Genomic DNA, 24444 nt, shown 5'->3' on the forward strand with positions numbered 1-24444 from the left:
CTGGCTGAAGACGTTTCTCCTTATCTCCATTCTGAAAAGTCTTCCTTTTACTCTATAGCTATGCCCTTGGGTCCTAGTCTCCCGTACCAATGGAAATATCATCCCAACATCCACTGTGTCCAGTATTCTGTATGTTTAAATTAGATCTCCCCTCATCCTTCTAAACTCTATCGAGTATAGACCCAGAAACCTCAAATATTCCTCATATGTTAAGCTTTTCATTCTTGCGACCATTCTTGTGAACACACTCCAGGGCCAGTACATCTTTCCTGTGATATGGGGCCCTAAACTGTAGACAACACTCCAAATGTGGTCTGACCAGAGGTTTATACAACCTCAGAAGTACATCCCTGCTCTCAAAATAAGTGGCAACATTGCATTTGCCTTCATAATTACTGATTCAACCTGCAAGTTTACCTTGAGAGAATCTGGACTAGAACTCTGAAGTCTCTTTGCACTTCAGCCTTCTGAATTTTCTCTCCATTTAGAAAATAGCCCATGCTTCTATTCTTCATACCAAAGTGCATGACCTCACACTTTCCCATGTTGTACTGCATCTGCAACTTCTTTGCAGCTACCAACTGGATTCATTCCTCCTATCAGCCAATCAGGTTGTACCCTTTACCTGTGTTCACCTATCCCCACTTCACTACACTGCCCCCACTATTCCCTTTATCTGCAGGTCTCCTTACACCCACTCCTAGTCCTAAAGAAGGGCCACACCCAAAACGTCAACTTCTCCACCTCGTAATGCTGCTTGGCTTGCTGTGTTCTTCCAGCCTCCTGCTTGTCTACCTTGGATTCCACCATCTGCAGTTTTTTTGTCACTCTCCTAATCTGTCCAAATCCTTCTCCAACCTCCCCCCTCCTCAATATGGCCTGTCCCTTTACCTATCTTTGTATTATCTGCAAACTTAGCCAGAATGCCCTCAGTTCCTTCACCTATATCATTAATGTATAAAGTGAAACATCATGGTGCCAACACCGAGCCTTGCAGAACACTACTTGTCACTGGCTGCCATCCTGAGAAAGACTCTTTTATCCCCACTCTCTGCCTTCTGCCAGACAGCAAATTTTCTATCCATGCTAGCACCTTGCCTCTGACACCATGGGCCATTATCTTACTCAGTAGCTTCCTGTCTGGCAGCTTGTCAAAGGCCTTCTTGAAGTCCGGGTAGATAACATCCATTGGTTCTCCTTAGTCTAATCTGCTCATTATTTCCTCAAAGAATTCAAGCAGATTTGTCAGGCATGACCTCTCCTGATGAAACCATGCTGACTTTGCTCTATTTTACCATACATTTCCAAGTATTCAGAAATCTCATCCTTCACAATAGATTCCAAAATCTTACCCACAACCGAGGTTAGGCTAATCAGCCTGTAATTTTCCATCTTTTGCCTTACTCCCTTTTTAAACAGGGGTGTCACAGTAGCGATTTTCCAGTCCTCTGGGACCGTCCCTGACTCTAGTGATTCCTGAAATATCACCACTAATGGCTCCACTATCTCTTCAGCTATCTCCTTTAGAACTCTGTGGTGTAGTCCATCTGGTCAGGCTGATTTATCCACCTTATGGCCATTTAATTTTTCCAGCACCTTCTCCTTGGTGATGGCCACCATACTCAGCTCTGCCCCCTGACTCTCTTGAATTATTGGGATATTACTCGTGTCTTCCACCATGAAGACTAATTGAAGTAATCATTCAGTTCCTCAGCCATTCCCTTTCCCCCACTACAATCTCTCTAACGTCATTTTCCAACACAGACTTATTGGGGAATCACAGGAAACATTCCACACAAAGCAATAGATTAAAAGTAAAAACAGTAAAATGTTTTAATAATTTTTTACTCATAAGGGGATGATAGAATTTCTGGCATGGCTCTAACTGCCATCAAGATGGCAGCCATAAGCTTCTTGAACTTCTGCTATCTATGAGGCATAGGTATGCTCAACTTTTAAATCTGTTATAGTGTGACACAATTTAATGGGTTACAGAGGTATTTCAGAGGACAGTTAAAATTCAGTTCATTCATTGAGGGCTAATTTGTTGGTATTAATGCAAGAGTTACACAGTGAGCTGTATTTTTCTTACCTTGGCTCATGGTAATTCTGGTAAGAGTAATGCTGCAGCAAATTCCATGTGATCCCATTGTCAGCAGAATAATGCAGTAGAATCCCTTCTCCCGGCTGGTCTGGTGGCTTGCATGTGCTTAGTACATACTTGCTGCCTAGGCGAAGAGTAAACTGAAGGAACCTGGGAGGAATAAGAGAATGAGGCAGGACATTTCTGATCTTAAAAGAAACCTATGCTTAAACATATTTGTTAAAATACGTCGTTTGAGCAACAGAGAGATTCTATTTATACTGAAGCTTTTCAGGAAATCTAATGGGCAGAATTTTGTCATCCAAGGCTGGGGATGGTTATCCTATGAAATCACATACTTCGCAGTTCATTCCCCTGCAAGCAAGATTTTCCATGAGCTACTCAGTGAACTGCATGGTGAATGAGATGTTCTCACCACTAGTGGGATCTTCGGGGTTTGGCATCATTTTTTAAGGCCAAGTGAACATCACTTCATTTACTGCAAGTAAGAGCCTTCCTATCAGCTATGGCAGTCACCTCAGAAGTCCAGAAACGCCTATCAAGATTTTTAATATGACTTCAAGATTTACTGATTCTGCCTCGCAGAGGAAGTCTATTTTCTTCCTAGTTGACCACATCATGAAACTATCAATCAGACCAGGCCCCACTACAGCAGCACAAGTCAATATCATTAACCCCCATAAAATGGACAACAAACGCTGCAGGAAAAATGCCAATAATCTCCTATGTTCTTTTAACTTAAGTGATACCATCTTCTCATTGCTACCTCAATCCCTCATATTGCACATGTATCTCTCAAAGGGCCATATCCTGCAAACCTCAGCATTCACATGCATGATGTCCACTCAAACAACATCATTCTTTCAAACTGGTACCATTCCTGCCCACTGTGCTTCCCATTCACTCACTCAGGAGGCCTCACCACTCGCAATGATGACAAACTGCTCCTGCATCACACTCAATCCCTCTCTTTATGATGCATAACTGGAACCAAACTGAAAGACTGGCGAGGTAGCAATGTTTGGGGGGAGGACGGCACAGATTCTCAACCTCTTTGTGGGAAATGCCATCAAGCTGACTGCAGAGGACCAGCACCATTCGTGCAGCAAAGAGGAGACAGGAATGGGCCAGGACCCAGTGAAGAACATTCCAATTTGCTGTTCTCCCAAATACAGGAAGACACACAGGGTTGACACAGTGAAAGAAACCAAATGACGAATGAAATTCAAGAAAATTCAAAATGTGAGAAGCAATGCTAAAAGGTCAAAGATTATATTATGAATGATGGGATCCTGGAGAGTCCTCTGCATATCCGCAGATCCCAAAAGGTTGGAGGGCAGATCGATAGGTTGATTAAGAAGGTAGGTTAAGTACTTGTCTTTATTAGTCATAGCATAGAATACATGAGCAGGAAGTTTTTTTTGGAATTGTATAAAACACTGGTTCAGGTACAACTGGAGTACTGTGTATAGTTCTGGTCACCAGATTATAGGAAGGATATGATTGCACTTAAGGCAGTGTAGAGGAGTTTTACCAGGATGTTGCCTGGGCTAGACTGTCTGAGCTAAGAGGGAAGATTAGATAGGTTAGGTTTGTTTTCTTTTCAGCAATTAAGGTTGAGAGGTGACCTAACAGAAGTGCATAAAATTATGAGGGCACAGGTAGGGAGGATAGGAAGCCATTTTTTCCACAAGTAACAAGGTCAATAACAAAGGGTATAAATTTAAGGCAAGAGACAAAAGGCTCTACCTGTAACTGATGAAGTACCCCCATTCTCTATTACTCCTGTTGTATTGCGAGCTCTGTACCCCTTATCATCCTCACACTACCCCCACACCTACCCTGCACCTTATATTTCAGATAAACTAAAGAGAAAAGTAATTGTTCACTGACAGACTTTCAGAGAGGATCCTTCTACACTGTGTTTAAAATTCAGTTATGAAGGATTGATATGTCATCACACATAGAATAGAAAATCCTTTTATTGCCACATGTACTTCATTGTAGGAGTACAGTGAAAAGCTTTTATAATATCTGCCTTCTTATGGCAACATCTTAAGTACAAGTACCTAGATACAGCAGAGGAATAAAAGTAAAGGCATTGCTTTACAGAGTTGAAAAATAAATCAAAAATAGGTCATAATTAAAGGTTGACATTAAAGTAAGAGATGAAATAAAGAGTCACTCTACCTCCAAACCTCCCCTATAATCTCAATGATTCTATATAGCCTTCAGCTTTCAAAAACTTGACAATAGCTTAAAAAAAACCTCAGAGTAGAGAACAGACAGGTATCATTAGCCCTGAAATGGGAATCACACTATCAGTACACACATTATCAAGGAGAATTTCATCCATTGATGGGCAGGCAGCGAAATGACAGATACACAAGCTCTTTTATACTGTTATGTGCCCGCACTCTTTAAATTAGATGACAAATGGTTGCTGGACTTGAAATGTTAACTGTGTTTTCCTCGATGGAGATGTTGCCAGACCTGTTGAGTTTCTTCTGTTCTTGTGAGGTGTTTGTTCTTCACTGATCTCTTACTCCCAAAGTTTTCTTCTTAGGTGTTTCTCACTATAAGTAGTGAGAGCTCCTTTTGAAGTAGCTATAACATGCACATTATAGTGAACCTGATTGCTGATACCCTCAGAATGTGTCATGAGTCGGTGATAATAGTTCAGTTTCACAATTCTAATACTGCTTTGTCTGAAATCTCTTTAAGAAATCTTGGAAATTATCTTTCATTGATGACTTTAGATTCATCAGCCAACTACTCAATAGGTTTACTCCAGACAGGTACTATAACTTGAGGCAGAAAGATCAATAGGCTGTTGCATTATTGGAAATTACAGAATGTATTTAGATCAATATATCTCAGATATGAGTATGCCATGCTTTAATTGTCTGTGCTCATCCATTGAAATTTCATTGCATTCTCCATCAGTGTGTCACTCTGGGGTGTTAGCAATTGGTTGCTGTCAAATCACTTAATTCTTGGATGAATTTTCCACCCTTATGATATAATTCTTAGCTTATGTCAGATAATACGAAAATCAGGCTTTGTAGCCTTGGGCACATACTGGCTGTAAGCCCAGCCGCTCAGCCTTCAAGGCCAAGACAATTCAAGGCCAAGACAATTCAAAGCCATTTGTGCTAAAGTATTTATCTGCTGTGTAGTCTGCTTGATTTTTGTGCATGTGGAGCTTTGAAAATAGCAGATTTGAGTACTGAATGGATGGGCCACCAAAATCTAATATCATTGCCAAGTTGAGATATACTAGCTTAAGGGGAACATCAATTTGACCTTCACATGGGGTGCCAAAGGCTCCATGGCTTGTACCATTTTGCTCCATAAAGAAAAAAGATAGCTTTGTCACTCCCATTTTAAGACAATATTTCACACAATCAGTACTGGTCTGTTTAAGTTTAATGCAAACTTCTTATTTTCTCAGCCACAAACATCTACAAAGAAAGATTTAGATCTCAGGTAGCAAGGTTGATGTGAAAAGAGGTCACTGAACAGGAAACTTGTCTTCATTCTCAAAGTAGCAATAAATTGATGAAAACAAATGTAAATGCACATTATAGAATGTTACTCTTATCTTTTATTTCTCTCTTAGTAATAAATATTTATTTTAGCATTACACTTGATATAAGGCTGCCATTTTCTGACTTCAAACAAGTACAAAATATTGCTTGTTGTGCAAAAATTCCAGATTAGACTAAACCAGTTATCTTGGTCCACTGTCTTCAAGAAGGCTTGAGCAATTATGATAAAGAGTATTATGTGTGTGGGACCACAATGCTACTGTGTCTTCCAGCTGTTTGATGAAAAAATGGTATTAATATCCCAGAAGTATTCAATGAGCAAGCAAATTGGCTTCTGAGAGCAACTTTTTATTACTGTGAAGAATTCTGCAGCTAGCAAGGTAAACAATAATCGCCTCAGACTAAAAGTACCCCACTTCTGCGTGAATATTAGCAGCCATTTATAATTTCAATTGTTTATTAAGGATTTTATTATTTACCTGGCTAGAGTGCTGTCCAGGAAAGAAGTAATGAGCTCTCGCCTTCCCTCTTTGTTAAATACCAATGCCTTGCCACTTGAGAGGACGCCACAACCAAAGCCAAGTTCTGCACCGCGGATTGAGTGGAAGTTGTGGTAGGATGATAGCCGGGAACTACTAAAACTTTCTGAAATAATGGTAGGAAATGTCTGTGAAGCTAAGTCACAACCAGGTCCTGAAAATCCTGGATCACATCTGAAAAAAAGATGTAGAATTAAACAGGCTTACACCAAAAAGCTAACAGAAATGTAACTGAGCATAAATGTTTTGCAAAAGACTATCATTATTTATAATCATAGTTTTTAATACATTTTTGATATCAGCAAATTGGTTTCCTTCAGGAATTGCACTAGTGTTTTAAGCTTGAAGCTTTTGAATTAGGGGAATCTCCAGAAGCATCTTTGTGCTGCGTACTTGTGTCCTTTAAAGACTCAACTTAGACTTGTAAGAATTGATCAGTGACAGATAATATTGATTTTCTTGTTTTGAAACACATAAATATTGACTGTTGAGAGAAAAGGCTATTTGACCTCACAGCCCTTGCACTTTTTGATGGACTGCATAATCACCTTCCTGACTTCTCAGTTTTCTTCCTATGGTCTATATGTGTAGTATTTACAATGAATTAATTATTTGCTTCAATTCAATGCTAACTTATTCCCACTGTAGGTAATTGTTCTACTTAAATTCTCTAATAAATCCCATAGTTTAAGAAGTGTCGTTGTTTAAGTTGGAATTTTTACAATCATCAATTCATGCTTTTCCATCCATGAAAGAAAATGGATACATCTGTTAGTCATTTGAGAGCTATATTAATGGGAATAATTTATTTAATTCAGCAGTGGCAATGCTTTTCATAATTTTGGAAAATTTTAATTAGTTCATCACAAAACCTCCTGTTTCCCATTCTAAACAAGTGCATTTTTGTTTTTCTTATCCCAGGAACATTGGGTTTTTTCGTGTTTTGCTGCACACTTGAAGGATGTAGTGGATGGGGATATTTTTATCTGTTGAGCATTGATAGTTATAACTACATTTAAGTTAGTTAATATATATGCTTTTTTTTGCTGGTATGACCAACTTGAGGAAAGCACGCTCAAAAATACTTTGTGCAAAAAGGTAATTTGTGCTGCACACAGAATAGAGTCAAAATATTTCCTGATATTATTTTGATCCTCTTCTAATAAAACCCAGTGCCTTTTTTCACTATTGTTGTCCAATATGCTGGTGGATGTAGATAGCTTTTATTTTGAACATTTAAAATCTGATTCCTAATTAGTAATCAGTCTGCTTCCTATATTTCAAAGGAAGAGTTAAAATGTGTGGATGGGAGTTTCTGATGTAAACACCAGGATGTATCTTCTGGTAATCTCTGTCTGCACATTTTGTTCGCTAAATTCCCCAATAAGTATAACATTGCCAAGGTGTCCATGTGACCATTAGTGCATTTCAGTCTCCTGCCAGAAGAAGGCAACAGAAAGAATTACACTTCCTGACGGGTCACAAAGCCATCAGCACGGCTGATACAAGATACAAACACCATTCCCACAACACCTCATTTTACACTTCACCAAAATCTTTCAAGGATGCAGCTAAATCCCAGATTTCGAGACCAGAATTGGTTCGACTTTGACAGATCAGTTCCATATTCTTAGACAACCCCCCAGGATTGAAGATGACTTGCTTCCGTTCCAGTTAGGGGAGGTCTGAGATGGCTGATATGTTCAGTGCACAGTTTGCAGACCTTACTGGAAGGGTTGGATAGCAAAGTCTCAAAATGGTTTGGTACCTTCCCAAATTAGTCTTTTCCATTTTTATTGGTCAAAGGTCAAAAACTCCCATGAAATGCTGGGGATGCTTGACTTCTTCAGAGAGGACATTCCTAAAGTGTTTCTGTTATACTCCTGGGAGTCTCCTGCTGTAACTGAGTTACAACTAGGGCAGTCACTATGAAAGTCTAGTGTCAGACACACAGTGATAAGTACAATCCAGCATTGCTCCGTTTGAGTGATCAGTGCCTCAATGCTGGGCATGTTAACTTAGGAGAGGATGGTACAGTTGGACTATGTTTCTTAGAACTAGATTTGGAGGAACCTGCTAAGGCACTAATGATAGTACTTTTCCAACGCTTTCAGGTTTTCAGGTGTCCTATTATAGGCTCTTCAAGACAAATCATTAATGCCTCCTTCTATTGAGTACTGTTATGACATGGGGTAAACATTCCTGCTTAATTTAAACCAGCAACACAGAAAAGATTTATCCCATGCAGTAATCTGTGAAATTTTCAGAGGCCAAGAATGATTTAAAGTAAAAATTAACAACTTTATTTTTAAATATAACAGAGAATAATTAACAACTATTTACAACTCCTTCCTCTAACCTATCTTTTATTTTCCCTTCTATAACACTCCTCTGATAAAATCCCCAATTAAGATTTACCAAAAATTCAAATTTCAAAACCAGCCAGTGGTCAAATCTTCTCATTATATCTTCCTCTGTAGATTTGCTCTCCAGGTCGGTGTTGATGTTTTTCTCTGTGCAAACTCTTTCTCTTAACAGGTACCTCTCAGACAGCTTTGACCAGCAGCCTACATCTGTGGTTTTTTTGGCAGTTCTTCCCCCAACTGTTCAATTTTCCCTGGTCTTATGGCCCCAAAGCATCGGATTGTGTCATTGGCTTTTAAGATTATCAATATACTAAATTTAAACTTGATTGAAGTTTGGAATTTTTTTGGAGGGTATAATTTAAACTGAGTAGCTGAATTCAAATTTGTTTTTGTCTCCAGGCAACTAGCTACCCTAGCTGCTGGACCACATGTTACATTGTATCTTATTCAGAATACTCCTGCTAGCTTTTAAAAGGTACAGTACACCCACATCTTCATAACATTATGGATCTTAGTTCCTGGGCTGGGAGAGCTAGATTTTATGCTGCCTTGGTAAGCATGTTTGAAGATGAGCACGTTGTAAAATGCAGCACATGACTCATCCTCAATCAATCTCCTGCTTTTAATTAGTGTAGGTATCAGGTGGACTCATGATCTTAAGCTTGTTGAGGTCTTTAAGTGACTGTAAATGGCCATTTAAGTGCCTTACCTTGTCTTCAATGTTACTTCAAGTATGTTAGAGGGTGGCCCATACTATGTGGGAAGCCTGGCAGCTTACTGAACTTAGAAGGTTCAGGCAAGAGGGAACACAGAGATTTACTTTGGAATTAGGATCTTAAGACCATGAGAAATAGAAAGAGGAGTAGGCCATTCAGCCCCTCAAGCCTATTCCACCATTCAATAAATTAGATTCCCTACAGTGTGGAAACAGGCCCTTTGGCCCAATAAGTCCACACTGACCCTCCGAAGAGCAACCCACCCAGGCCCATTCCCCTAACTAATCCACCCAACACAATGGGCAATTTAGCAAGGTCAACTCACCTAACCTGCACATCTTTGGAGTATGGGAGGAAACCGGAGCACTTGGAGGAAATTCATGCAGACATGGGGAGAATGTGCAAACTCCACACACACAGTTATCTGAGGCGGGAATTGAACCCAGGTCCCTGGCGCTGTGAGGCAGCAGTGCTAACCACTGACCCGCAGTGGGATAATTACTGTTCCATTCCGCATGTCCACTTTCCTGCAAGTCCATTCATCCATGATTGCCTACTAATCAAGAATCTATCTATTTCAACCTTAAAATACACAAGGACTCTGTGCCCTCAGCTCTCTGTGGCAAGGAGTTCCAGAGACATACAACCCTGTTCCCCTAGGCACCCTAAAACAAGTTCATATTACCACCTTTCCTCTTCAAGCTCCCCTATCCTGAGAGTCCTCCCTTCTATCCATGCTTTCTGACTGGTTAGTCTTTCCAGGGGGTCAAGGCCCTGTGAATAGCATTTCAGGTGTAAGTTATAATTGTTCATGAGTTCATTTGTCTCACTAAAACTGAGTACACTTACAGAAGATGTCACATGATTACGGCAAGTTATATCATATAATTTCCTTACAAAAGCATCTCTGAACATTCCCTTTCCATGCAACAAATTGAATGTGCCATCAACTACAAAGTACAATGAAAACTCGATATAAACTCAATAAAGAAAATCAACACTCATGAACAAAAGCTGTTTGCTCATTCAAACCAGTTACTCTTTTATCAGTATTTGCTCATATATTTTATCCTTATTTCGATTTCTGCAACCAAAGTAACGTTCATTGCAGAACTTTAAAGTAGACAGAAAATGGTTTGAGAATGATGCAATGAAGTGGCATACTAGAAGACTCTCCTGTCGTTCTCTTTCAAATAAATACTTAACAAAATGCTCACAAGCAAAGACAATAGCTAGGCACTTTTTCTCAATCAGTATGTAATCTCATTCACTCCAGTGTGAATTTATTATTGACATCATAGTACCTCAGCACTGGCCCAGTCATCATTAGCTGATGATGCAAGCAAAAGCTGCTTTTTGTCCTGTGCCTATAAAGCACATCTTTGCCATAAATATTTGCAGAAGTTCACACTCTGATGTCAAATTAAGAACTTGGCTAGTGCACAAATCATAATGCAAATTGCTGCCTTTCTTTCACAACTGTTGGTTTCTGCATCTCTACTACAATTCTCATCTTATCAGGACCTGGCTGAAGTCATTTTGCTGCCAGTGCTTGACTTCAGGTCTCTTCAATTGTATCTTTTCCTTGTTCAGCTTCAAATTCATTGGTTAGTGTGTTCTTGTAGTCACACTTCATTCTGATCATAGTCAGTGATGGCTTCTTCCATTGTGCCTTCTTGGACTGGCAGATCACCCATGACAGCTTCAACTCTGGAATGATCACTGGCTAACTCAATTTTGTCATTGTTGATATTCTTTCAGAGGAGTAGAAATGCCAAATGAGATGCACAACCTCCCAGATGGTGTCAAAAATGAAATTAGAAAATTACTGCTTTCATGCAACTTCACTTATCAATATCCACCCTTTGCATTTAGGGTAGTAAAGACTTTTTCTTGACAAGTTACAATCAAACCTCTTCAATGATTGGCATGGATCAGTCAGATCTCTTCAAAGCTTGATTGAGACCTTTTGGATCTATGCATACTGTCAGCTTTTGCAGATTTTTTTTCACTGCTTCATTGTATTGAACAGGTATGTAGGTGTTGTCACTTGTTTGATTATTCCCTTCTTTTCTAGCTCTTGCATCTTGCCTCTCAGCCTGGACTTGACGGCAACTGAAAAATGTGTTGCTGGAAAAGCGCAGCAGGTCAGGCAGCATCCAAGGAGCAGGAGAATCGACGTTTCGGGCATAAGCCCTTCTTCAGGCAACTGCAATTCTCTTGGGAGACGCTGTGTTGGTCTCACACTCTTATCTACGTCGAGCTGATATTCACCAACAAGGCATCCAAAACCTGAAAAAAAAGTCTTTGGAATCTTCTAGGTCCTGTTTGGCTGTCGATGGCTTAGGCCCTTGAAATGCTGCAGATCATTTTGATATGGATAAGGTCAGCTGTCCAAGCTTTAACGCACTTCTGCTTGAGATACGTGGAATTTCCTTAATGACTATTATCTGGAAGTTCAGATCTTTGTTCTTTCCATTGCATGGGCTCCTGGCTTCATTTGGTCAACTGGGACAACTATCATTCCATCATATAGCCTAACATTTGCCATTGATGGCTTCATTTTTGGGTAACCACCTTGAGCCACTTTGCAAAGTTCTGTGAAGCTCATGATATTACACATAGCACCCACATTCACACTTCACATTCACTTGATGCTCTCCTTCTATAGTTAGCATTCGCAACTACAAGTCACAAACCACTTACTACCATGAGCTTGGAAAATTCCAACTTTGTGTCGAGTGATTTATCAGAATAACCAGCTGACATCTCTCTAGGAACAATCATTATAGACATCCATTGCTTCTTTCTAATTAAATGCTTGTGTGTAAAGTGATGTAACTTCGTGCAGTTACAGCAGTGCTTTCCTAAAGCTGATCATGCATCCTTTTCTTTTGTGAGAAGTTCTCCACAATATTAACAATTTGTATTCTGGCTGCTGGATCTACAACAAATATTTCTTCTTTTCTTCTTGAGCTCTGGAGTTACACACACACTGTTTGAGAATATGTCACCGTCATTGAATTCCCTTCTATCAATATCCTGGTTACCAGAAGCTCAACTGTGGCTAGAAGAGTAGGTCAGAGGTTCAGAATACTACAGTGAGTAAAGCATCTCCATGTACAAGGTACAAGTCAAGAGTGTGATGGAACAGTTCCCACTCGCCTGGATGGATGTCATTCCAACAACACTCAAGAAGCATGACACCATGCAGCTCATTTGATTGGCACCATACGTACAAACATTCACTCCCTCCACCACTGATGGTCAGTAGCAGCAGTGCATACCACCTACAAGACATACTGCAGAAATTCATCAAAGATTTTTAGACAGTACTTTCCAGATCCACAACCACTTACATAAAAGGACAAAAGCAGCAGATACATAGAAACACCACCACCTGCAAGTTTCTCTCCAAGCCACTCACCAACCTCACTTGGAAATATACCACTCATTGCCACTGAGTCAAAATTTTGGATTTCCTTCCCTAATGACATTGTGGATTGACCTACAGCATATGGACCATAGCAATTCAAGAAGGCAGTTCACCACTACCTTCTCAAGGGCAACCAGGGATAGGCAATAAATGCTGGCCAGTCAGTGACACCCACATCCCACGAGTGAATTAAAAAAAACACTAGAGAGTTCCAAATAGGTCTTCAAGGAAGTCAATAGCGGTCCAGTCTCTTTTTTTGCTCCTCAATGAGTTTTATGAGGCAGAAATTCTGTTGCTGGCATTTTCTACATGCCTCTTGAAAACAACCATCCACAAGAATGTCTTCATTTAACCTGATCATAATAACTTTAGAAACACTTCAATATAAAGTAATTTCTCTGAATTATTTTAGTTTTGACATTAGACTCTATGAATTGTGAGAGTCATTTCTATTTGAAGATCCTGTTAGTTTCTCATTTATCTGATTGCTCTTATCAAAATCCCAACATTCCTCAGTTTCTTTCTGAAGAACAGGATTGAGAAACAAAGTTTCAAATGGCAAAAACTGCCATAACAAGTAAAATCACAAAGTGCTCTTTACAAAAAAAGCACAAGACATATGACACACATAGGAAATCTCAATGTCTCCGTAGAACAACACTGTTATGGATTACAATCATTATGACATCTGGATCTTGATTAATTTGTGTGAGCAAATTATATGGCAATGGGTCACCACACAATCCATCACATACTAATTAGCAAAAATACCGCTCTGCCAATTATTTTCAGAGTTTACTTTACCACTGATTCTGACTGATGCCAGTACTGTGAAATTATTAAAGATTGTGAATAAATGGTATCAAACGAGACATTATCTACAGGAAGTTTACTTAAAGTCCATTGAGCTGTGTCAATAGACAAGTCCCGGTTAAATAAACAGTTCTGGTTTCTTGTGTGTGTCATGTGAGTGAAAGTTTAGGATGCTAAAACAAGTTTAATTATCAAAGGAATGAGGTCAGTAAGAATGTTTTAATTTGTTTGTGATAACAAAAAGTCATGCTTAAACCTCAATGAAAGACTAGAGATTAATGATGTTCCATCTTACTTGCATCCATTGGTGGTACATCGACCTCGGCCAGAGCACAATTTGTAGCATGCAGGGCCAATGTAAACTGCAGAAGGAATAAAACATTCCAAAGATCAAACTATTGCAATGTCAGCTTGAACTAAAGTTGGTTTACAAAATTGGCAATAGGAATAAACTGGAAAACCATGTGACATTGATAAAAAGGTTACCCTGAATAACAAAGATTACCTGTTTTGTCCTCTACAACTGAACATTTTGTTAACATTTATGAACAGGAAGAATTCATCAAAAGAAATATGAACAGTGATATGGTTGATGCCAAACATTTGTGCCACTATTATTTAATCAATTTTTTAACCTTTATTTATTTTCTGTTACTATTCTTCTACTGAAGGAAACAACTAATTTGTTTTTAAAATTTCACAGGCAACTTTCACTCTCTAATACTTCACAAGTGTGGCCACTTTTTCAGACAAGATTGTGATTGTTGCTGTGATGGTAGATCACGCGCAGAGTTCAGGCAAGAGTTTCTGTCTGGTGGTCAGGAATGAGAACCATGACCAGCTGTTTTCCAGTGCAGGGACAATATCGGGCTTGGAAAATCAATCTCAACATATTCTCACCCTGACCAATTTTGATCAGGAATATGGAACCTTCCGGTTTGTCTGGTTGAGTTTTAAACAAAGGTGTACATTTAAACCATGAGCCACTTAGAGATACTGTTTTCCCTAAAACATTGTTTTAATAAAAGACAATACTAACTAAAAAATTAATCATTGTTAAAAAGGTTGCTGTGATATATAGTAGCATATCTGTGGGACTTTACAGTGGACTATCAGCTATTATTTATATTCATAATAGAGATTTTCAATAAAATAGACTGACAATTCAAATAAACCAAAGGAAAAATGCAAGAAAGTAAGTAGCTGAACATGAACACTTGCAATCATGCTAGTTTTCAAATATTCTTTTAAATTTCAAAAGCTGAATGTTACTAACCGTTGTCAATTGCCCACATATTTCCAGCGACAGGGCCTATCTGGCTCCAGCGAAACCTGGTCCCAGTGGTGAGTGCTGCATATGGCAGAGGAATGGTTATACGACTCCACCTTTAACACAAAACAACATACATGTTATAAAATGACCTCTTCAATATTAACATTTTTATTAGTTCAGTGATTTCAAAAATGTGCAAAAAAGTATGGCATGGAGAGACACCTTCCCATCTGACTGAACAGTTACTGAGCCAACTAAGTTCCTTGATCACTCTCATTTAACTTCTTTTCAACTACTTCAGCTCCACTGTGCAGCTTGCTACTGGTGGAGTGGCATGAAGGAGGGAGGTGAGGTGTAGTGAGAGGGATAGAGAAAGGGAAGAGTCATTCTACATTAAGGTTTAGTCATTTAAAGTTTTTAAAAATCAAAGATAATAATGGAATTTAAGTTAGATCCTTACCCACTATAGTTTTCAGAAGAATAAACAGAGCTGTGGGGATGGTGTGGGCCTGTGCACAGATCAGGCAAACACTCCATGTGCAGTAGAGACCACGATCGTCCATGATTTGTCGAAAACTCCAGACTTATGCTGATGTCACAGAAACAAAATTTTAAAAAATTGAATCATCATCACTATCCTGCGCAAAGAATGATTTAGTAGAGTTAACTGGGGCCAAGGAACTATTGAATTCAGGTTATAAAACCTATGGAGTCTTATACAGCATCAGCAGAGTTGACGTTTTGAGCATAAGCTCTTTATCAGGAATGTTCCTGATGAAGAGCTTATGCTTGAAATGTTGACTCTCCTGCTTCTTTGATGCTGCCTGACCAGTTGTGCTTTTCCAGCACCACACTTTTTGACTGCAATTTCTGAATGCGTAATAGCTCAATAATGATAAAGAAAACTCAATCCAGTGATCAGAGGGTTAAACCTGGGTCTTTTCTGGTCTGCAGGGCTTATAGTCACAATTGGCAAGACGTTTACTCTTGGGCCATCATAAGGGACTATGTACCATGTTATAAGCTGTTAAGCAAATTGCCCAAGCTAAGAAAATGTTACCAGATGATTAACATGCTGCTACCTGTTGCCTGGTTGAAGAGATCCACAGCCCATATTGATAGAAAACTCTGCTAAGTGAGAAGGTGATGGTGGCATGACAGGTAGAATGTGAAAGAAGTCCACAGCCCACACATTCCTGTTCAATCCTCTGTGGCTTTTCTGTTTCAAGCAGAACATTGTGGCAGATGTCTGGAGTTCTGGGCTGATAGCAACTGAAACTAGGGTTGGTTTCTGCAAATAATACCAATTGGTTAAAAGGCAGACACTCTTTTATTTCTTTAATTTAAACCCATGTGTGCAGAGAATATTGCCATGTTTATACATTCAATGAAGCTAGCCAGACACTGTCAAGTATTAGATATCCAGGTGAAACATAGTAGTAAAAATATTGATGACTGTTAAGGATCTTGGATACACTGCTATTGTATCAAAGAAAATTTCACATTTCACACCCCTTCTGATCTGAGACAGTCTCTTGGAAACAAGTAAAATGTGACAAAATGAGGGAGTAAAGTTGTACATGTTTCCCCCTGGTTGATTAATTCTGTAGTGTCACAGTTGACAAAGGGTCAGGAAATTGTCTTATTTACACCAAATGGTTGAAGTGGGGCCCAAATCGTCAACATTAACTTTATATGGACACAAGTTAAAGTTTCTGCTTCTAAATTATAGTTAAGAAGGAATAACAGCACTGATTTATATTTGTATATTTAATGCTTTTAACATAATTAAATATCCCAAGATGATTCACAGAAGCATCATGCAACAAAATATAACAGGAAGGAAGGAAGATATTTAATTTGGTAACCCTATAGAATATGCTGTCACTATCTTAACTGTCCAGATGGGTAATGCAGCAGTTGATTCTCACTGATTTACAACAATCACAAGAAAGAGCACAGATGAACTTATAATGACTACAATTTTGTTGTTTAGAGCCCTTGCTTTGGATTGATTATGTCTGTTGGTTAGATTGTGATGTAAATTAGCAGCAATAGAATAGGTTATATCCCTCTACTCGTAGAGGGAGTTCTTGGTCCCTGCATCCTCAGTGATATTATGGTATTGAGTTATAATCATTAACCTTTGGGCAATGAGATGCTACATAGAAAAAAGTTCCTATATGCATGTACAAATATTAACATTGAAAATCCTCAATAATTTGCAGTCATAAAGTACATTTTCTTATTGGTTAAAATTACGAATACTTGTTTTTTTTTTAAAAGAATCTTAATTAATTTTCTGGTCTCCCTGGGTGCACACCTCCTATGACAGCGATTCCAGTTTGTCACCTGCATGTAGATTCCTCGCAAAGCTGTTCATTCATATGTGGCTGATGAGTAATAGCAACACTTTTCCATTGTCCTAGAGAATCTGACCTCACTCTAACTACCACACTACTTTGCAGATGTGGCAGTGATTAGAAATTTGGCAATGCAGAAATTAGAGATTGAACCTGTATCCCATTTCTATAACATTACGTTTCCTGACCTTACTTTCATTGAATGAATGAGCTCGAAGATAAACTGTTCATTTAAGATCCTGGTATCATGGTGTGGGAGGATCTATGCTATCCATACACACTCAAATACACATTACACATATATTACAATAAAACACTGATTAATTAAAGTTGGGCATTTTATATACAAGCAATTCCACTTACCCTGTAAGATGAAAAAGGCAACACATCCAAAACATGCTCTTTTCTACCCTCAACCATGGCATAGAGCGTGACATCATGTTCATATGAATCCCCAGGATTACATGAACTACTCCCTGATAGAAAGAGATACAATTTATTTCCAGTGTAAACATGGATACCAGGAAAAACTACCAAATGACACAACTTCTGGGCATACTATATGCCAATATAAATTAGCCAATGTTTTGTTCAATTTTTATTAGGACTCTTTATTTGGCCTGGTTTATCAATGCAACAAAATAATATTGCTCCATCAATTTAGCATTTTATACATGTATAACTCCAAAGAGATCCCAAACAGAGTGAATTTGCCGAGTGGTGTATTATTAAGTGTCAATATCTCCTGGGAAGTATGTTCTCTGGTTAATATCTAACTGATATTTACTGTGCTAAGATTTAAAGTTACGTAAAAAATTAAAGTCGTTGGCCTTAGGCAGGGAAAAGAATATTGTTAACCAAATCTATTCAGAAGGCCATTTTTAGAATACTGTATACAATTCTACTTGCCCTTCTATAGGAAGGATGTTGTTAAACTTGAGAGGGTGCAGAAAAGATTTACAAAGATTGTTGCTTGGACTAGAGGGTTTGAGTTATAGGGAAAGGAGTTAAAGGGAATAGGACTGGGTCTTTTTCTCCCTGGAATGTCGCAGACTGAGGGGTAACCTTATAGAGGTTTGTAAAGTTATGAGGGGCATAGATAGAGGAAAGAGTCGAGGTCCTTTTCCGAGGGTAGAGGAGTCCAAAACTACAGAGCGTAGGCTTAAGGTGAGAGGGGAAAGATTTAAAAAGCACCTGAGGTGTAACTTTTTAACACAGAGGGTGGTGCATGTATGGAATGATCTGCCAGATGAAGTAGTGAAGGCGGGTATAATGACAACATATGAAGGCATTTGGATGGGTATATGAATCGGAAGGTTTAGAGGATATGGGCTTTTAAATGATCTGCAGGTAGGGATCTTTTTAATGTTTTCAACTTTGCTGATGACACCAAACTGGGAATATAAATTATGAGGAAGATATAATGAGTCTTCAAGCGGACTTGGATAGGTTAAGTGATTGGGACAGAATATGGCATGTGGAATATAACATGAATGAGGTTGGAGCTATTCACTTTGGCAGAAAAAAAACCCCAGAAAGGCAAAATATTTCTTAAGTGGTGAGATATTGGGAAGTGCAAATGTTGAAAGAGATCTAGGTGTCATTGTCCATGGGTCACTAAAAGCTGGCAGCAGGAAGAAAGCAATAGGAAGGCAAACTGTATGTTGATATTCATTTCAAGGGATTTGAATACAGTAGTAAAGCCACTTGCTGTGATTGTATACAACCCTTGGTGAGACTGCACCTGGAGTACCTTATAGAGTTTTGGTCTCCCTATCTAATGAAGGATATGCTTGACAAAGAGAAAGTTCAACGAAGTTCACAAGATTAATCCCTGGGATGGTGGCATTGTTTTATGAGAAGAAATTGAGGAAACTGGTTACATTATCTCCAGAGTTTTGAAGAATGGGGGGTGATCTCATTGAAACTTATAAATTCTTATGTGGTTGTGGCAGAATAGATGTAGATGGGTTGTTTCCCTTGAGTTCTAGACTCAAGAGTATAATCTCAAATAAGGATTCAGGCTGTTTAAGGTAGAGAAGCAAAGGAATTTCATAGCGAGGGTAACAGATCTTTGAAATCACATACCTCAGAAAGTATGAAAGATCAATAACTGAATATGTACAAGACAGAAACTGATAGGTTTCTGGAATCTAATGGCATTATGAGAATGGAAACAATGTGGAAAAGTGGCATTGTGGATAGAAGATCAGTAATAGTCTAATTGAATGTTGGGACAGATAAATGGGCTTAATGGCACATTTCTTTTCCTTAATTTATCTGTTTCTAAAATAGCCTATTATTAAGGATGATTGCAAGATTGCTGGATGTTGAATGTACCATGTCTCTACACTGAATAAATCAGAACTAAAAGATATATCAGAGGAAAGTCTTGCAATACAGTTCTAGATTGTAAAATTCAAAATTCAAAACAGAAGTATAGAGTCTTGGTCTCAAGTGTGTGGCCATTCATATTTGTCCCTAACGAGAAGGAGAAAATTCCAGAAAAATAGGAGGAATTAAAGAAAAAAGCCTATACCTTGTTGGGGTCTTGTATTAAGTATTTATTTTGTACAAACATTGCTATTCATTCCCAAAAGTGATTTAATCATTTTTTCTATTTGGCGTGCATGTACTGCCCAATATTCAAACACATTGTAGCAGAGTTAAGGATATATCAGCATATTTCTTTTGTTTTATGTTATTTCATTTACATATGGAAGAGAATGATTTTCTGCACACGTGCTTCACCAAGCTTTTTGAAAGTGACCAAGAAAACATTTTTTAGATGAAAATTAAAGTATTTTATTTCAAAGCAATTGAATATACAGCACAACCAAATATAATCATGCTCAACTACGTTTCCTTCTTTTCTGTTCACTCACCCATGCTGAAGTAAAACCTGAGGTTTCCACCATTAGTTGTATCCAGATATGGTGTGCAAATACTTCTGTCTCCATCTTTGAGGAACACAAGAGATGAGCCTGACTCCACTATACCACACTCAGTGCCAATGACAGCTCCTGAAATTTCCCAGCTGTAGAGAGAAAGAATGCAATAATCAGCCAGATTGGACTGCTTCTGCTTTGCACTTTTAATTACAGCCACAACAACACTTTCCTTTATAAACATCAACAGCAACACACAAGAGCTGAAAATTGAGCAAATATAGTTTTACATGAGGTTGTCCCAAGATAATCTGACAGACTTGATGAAAATAAGTATTCGGAATGTTAATGTAAACACATTTTTATTAGTGCTGGGCAAGGAATGAAACATGAACCTGGGGTTTAAAGGATACAACTTGTGGAATGTGAATTTGCTAACAGATATTTGAGTGAACAGAATAATTCTTTTCTATAGAAAATGTTTACAACAAAGTGACATTGATGATTTTCAGAAATAAATACCTGGATTAACAAGTGATTCTAAATACTATACCAGGTTAGAAAGGGATTAAGTTGATGATTTGCACTGCAAAACAAATCACTAATTGGAGATCTGGTCAGTCCAGACGAAAGATAAGAGTGTGTCTAACTGCACAGATTACAATAGGTCAGTAGTTTAAATAGCAAGACTTTTCTCTCATAGATCTGTTTAAAAGCTTCATGTCAGTGGAATCCTGGATTCTCAACCAGAAGACATTGTTTGTGTACCAATGCTGAATTGAACATCGATATCAAGTTCTGACATTTATTATAAGAGAAAGACACAAATAAAATAAACTCAAATGCCAAATGCTGGAAATGAAACAGAAAATCCTAGGAATGCACTGGTTTGTTAGTTAGCCCCTTTAAGAAAGATATTCTCATATTTTGATGAGGCCATTAATCAGATACAGATATCAAGAAATAAAGAATCTGCATTTATACAGTACCTTTCACAGCATAACATGATAATAGTAGGCAAATAAAAATGATCCTAATTTTGATTAATTAATTAAAGTTTGTTTTTAAAATTTCAAAATACTTTTATCATTTGCCAATATTGTTGACTTTTGTTTTAATACCTTACATGGATTCACTCAACCATACACACTGCCACTGGAGTTGGACAGTTTTTATCTACACAGCATTAAAAAAAATACAAGTAATTGTAAAGAAAATCTACTGTAAGCATGTTCTTTGTTGGGTACAATAATTCTAAACTGTCTCCATATCTTCAATAATAATTAATACTTACATGACACCTTTACTATAGTAACTATCCTCAGGCACTGCATAGACCAGGAGAGGGAAGCCATCAACAAACAACAATAGAAGAGTTACGTAGATATTACAGAATGAAAACAAGTGGTTAGGTCTGACTAATTCATTTCGCTGTTCACTCTCCACCACAAGTGATGCTCTAACATAATTTCCATGTTCTGATTTCCTTTTATTCAATTCTTCTTCAATCACCAATCCAACCTATTTTTAAATACTGGTGGCTGAACTGTCAATTGGCTGTGGGTGTGCCACAATATTGGGTTAGGATGCAGAAGTGCACCTCATGACAGGGTCTTGACCTTTCAACAAAATTTCAGCTCCATGTTACTGTTGCACTAACACATGTACTGCATTCTACAGCATTATTATGCTTGGTGTCAAAATCTTAAGAAGAATTTGGATAGGCGATTGAAGGCATAGCTAAAGAGCTAGATTTTGAGTAGGTTTATAAAACTGGAGAATGTTTCAGACGTCAAGGCTGAGACAGCTTTGGTTGCCAGCAATTGGACAGCAAAGGGAGAAGGGATGCACAAGGAATTAATCAGAAGGCTGGAATGTATTAAAAAGGGCATGGAGATGGATGGGATTCCTGAATGAGACAAGCAAAGAATACAGAATAAGTTGCAAATGAAGATAATAATATAGATGGCGGTTATGGATAAAACAACAGTGTTAAGGCTCCGCATGTAAATTGAACTACACAAGGAGGTAGCTACCTCATTGGTCTGACCTTTCTAAGCATTCAGAATTTGTACACATTTTTAATTCATTGTGATGATAGAAAACAGTAATTAGTCTTAAGGGAATGATCACTGTAAACAACTGTTTGTAGTAAAAACATAAATCCATTATTCATGCAGTTCCAATTTTGCTACAAATAGAAGAGAACAAATATTTCCCTTCAAATACTGCAGAAGCTGGAAATATGAAATTTTCCCCTACACGACATGCAGAATAGAAAAAAATTAAAATTGCTGATATCTCAAATATTATAGATTCTCAGAGTTAACTGAAAATTAAAATCTCTAGGGAAAGTGTTGCGTGGATATCCTTGTGCAGTCAATTGAATGAGGGTAGGCACTGAGGATAGGTAAAGGGAATTAAATTCCCTATGCTGTCAAGTGCTTTTTTTTATGAGTGAGTGTAAAGAAAACCTTTCAGCGAAACTACGCAGCAGAGAACTGAGAGAAGATGATTTAGTTTTTTTCATGCTATGAAGTGAATAGTTGTGTTTATTTCCTTCTGAAGTTGTAATAGCAATAAAGAGTTAAAATATTATTTCCAAAGGATCCTTTACATCCCACCACCAATACTTAATTCTTTCTCGCAGCAAATTTCTTTGTAATGCAGCTGCATTTTAAATATGTATGTTTGGGGCTAATGCAACTCTCTTTTGAATCTCACTTATCCCCTAGATAACTGTACACATATTCAGAATACTGGAGATAACAAGCACTTACCCTGCAGGCTGACTTTCAAACTCTTCCACCCACTGTGTTACAATGCCTTCAGTCCAAAGATCAACATCCCTGGTTGTTACAAAGTTAAAATCAGTGCCCTCAGTCCCATGGAAATACATGGAGTTACCATCGGATTGACAGCTATGCTGTGGAGAGAGAGATAGAGTGCATTACAAGGACTCAGGACACTAGTTTGTAACCACAACAAACCAGGTTTCAACAAAGAGAATTTTGAAGAGAAATTTTAATTATTTATTCATTATTGCCTTAAGCATGAAGACAAATTATAATGACAGCATCACGGTTAAACACCCCAGCAGCTCAATCCCTGAGTCCAAGTATCATTCTGATAAATAGAATATTTATTTTTGTGAGTGTTTAGTAGCCTGTTTATTTAAAGCCGTAATAAACTGAAAATTATCCATTTCTATAACCACAACCATTTTAACAATAAATTTTTGTTGATTTCAGTAATTTCAAATTTCTCATAACTATGGTTTTTTAATTTGCACACCACTCTTCTTCAATCCACACTAGTCTATGACTTTAATAGCATTTTTATTTTGTGCTGTGTCCAGAATACAATGTATAGTTTGTTTTAGCTAAAGCCTTTGAAATTCTACTAGTGTCTATTTGGTCTTCTACTTTAAACCTCTGCAAACAACATCAAAAATTCTTTTGGGCTTTGTTATGGCTTCATATAGCTGCTTTCTACTTTCAAGGAATTCTATATTGGATCCCCTTGGTCTCTGTTCAGCCACACCCTTCGAGTATCTTTCCATTTCTGTACACTTGATTTTCCTTCCACAACATATTATCATGTGCTTCTCCACATTAAATCATTCCTTCCATTTGTCTTTCCATTTTGCTTATCTGATAGTGTTCTCCTGAAGTCTTTAGCAGCTTATTTGGCCAGACGGTCGATGTGGATTAGGTGAATGATGGGGTTTGATCATGAGGATCAAGCTGGAGTGGATTCAGGACTTGCTGTACCCTTGGTGGACAATATGACGTGATGGATCGGACTTGCCTTTGGGCAAAGAACTGAAGTACTTGGATAGACACATGAACAGGCATGGAATAGAGGGAACAGACTATGTGCAGGTAAATGGATTAGTTTAGAATGGCTTCATGGTACACTGAGGGGCCTATTTCTGTGCTGTGCTGTTCAATGTTCTATATTCTATAAGATTAAGAAATTAATTTTATCATTAAATCTAGGCATCATCAATATATTGAAATAATTATTAAGCTAACAGCTTGACTAAAAAGGAAACATTTTGTGACATGATGCTTCATGTTATTAATAATTTGTTCATACAATGATGTAAATCAGTGAATCACCTTACCAAACTGTAAAGGTGACAATCTATTTAATATGTAAGTTCAGTCATTTTGCTTCATGTTCATGTGAAACATTCATTAAATGATATTTCTAACTTTAAAATAAATCTGGCCATCTAGCATTGACAGGTCTATTAAGGTAAATCTGAATTGTTCCTACACCATTTCAGGTGTAAAGATGTGTATCAATAGAAAGGATACATCGTTTTGTGAACAGAAAATCTCACAGCACTCACACAATGTTTGTGGAATAGCAGATGTAGTTGTGTCG

At 38.0% G+C, this 24444-nt stretch overlaps 1 protein-coding gene across 1 annotated transcript in view; it reads right to left on the bottom strand.

Moving 5' to 3' along the window:
* The window catches only part of LOC140466901 (reelin-like), a 371462-nt gene that overhangs the window by 176590 nt on the left and 170428 nt on the right, over positions 1-24444 (bottom strand). Inside the window, exons 11-19 of the mRNA XM_072562696.1 lie at positions 22830-22975; positions 20047-20198; positions 17525-17637; positions 15881-16089; positions 15259-15387; positions 14802-14911; positions 13821-13887; positions 6135-6368; positions 2093-2254 (exon numbers count right to left, since the gene is read on the bottom strand). Of these exons, the coding sequence (XP_072418797.1) occupies positions 2093-2254; positions 6135-6368; positions 13821-13887; positions 14802-14911; positions 15259-15387; positions 15881-16089; positions 17525-17637; positions 20047-20198; positions 22830-22975 (1322 nt within the window). The remainder of the gene's footprint in view (positions 1-2092; positions 2255-6134; positions 6369-13820; positions 13888-14801; positions 14912-15258; positions 15388-15880; positions 16090-17524; positions 17638-20046; positions 20199-22829; positions 22976-24444) is intronic.

The sequence above is a fragment of the Chiloscyllium punctatum genome, chromosome 44 (genome assembly GCF_047496795.1).
Source record: "Chiloscyllium punctatum isolate Juve2018m chromosome 44, sChiPun1.3, whole genome shotgun sequence".
NCBI classification, from domain to species: Eukaryota; Metazoa; Chordata; class Chondrichthyes; order Orectolobiformes; family Hemiscylliidae; genus Chiloscyllium; species Chiloscyllium punctatum.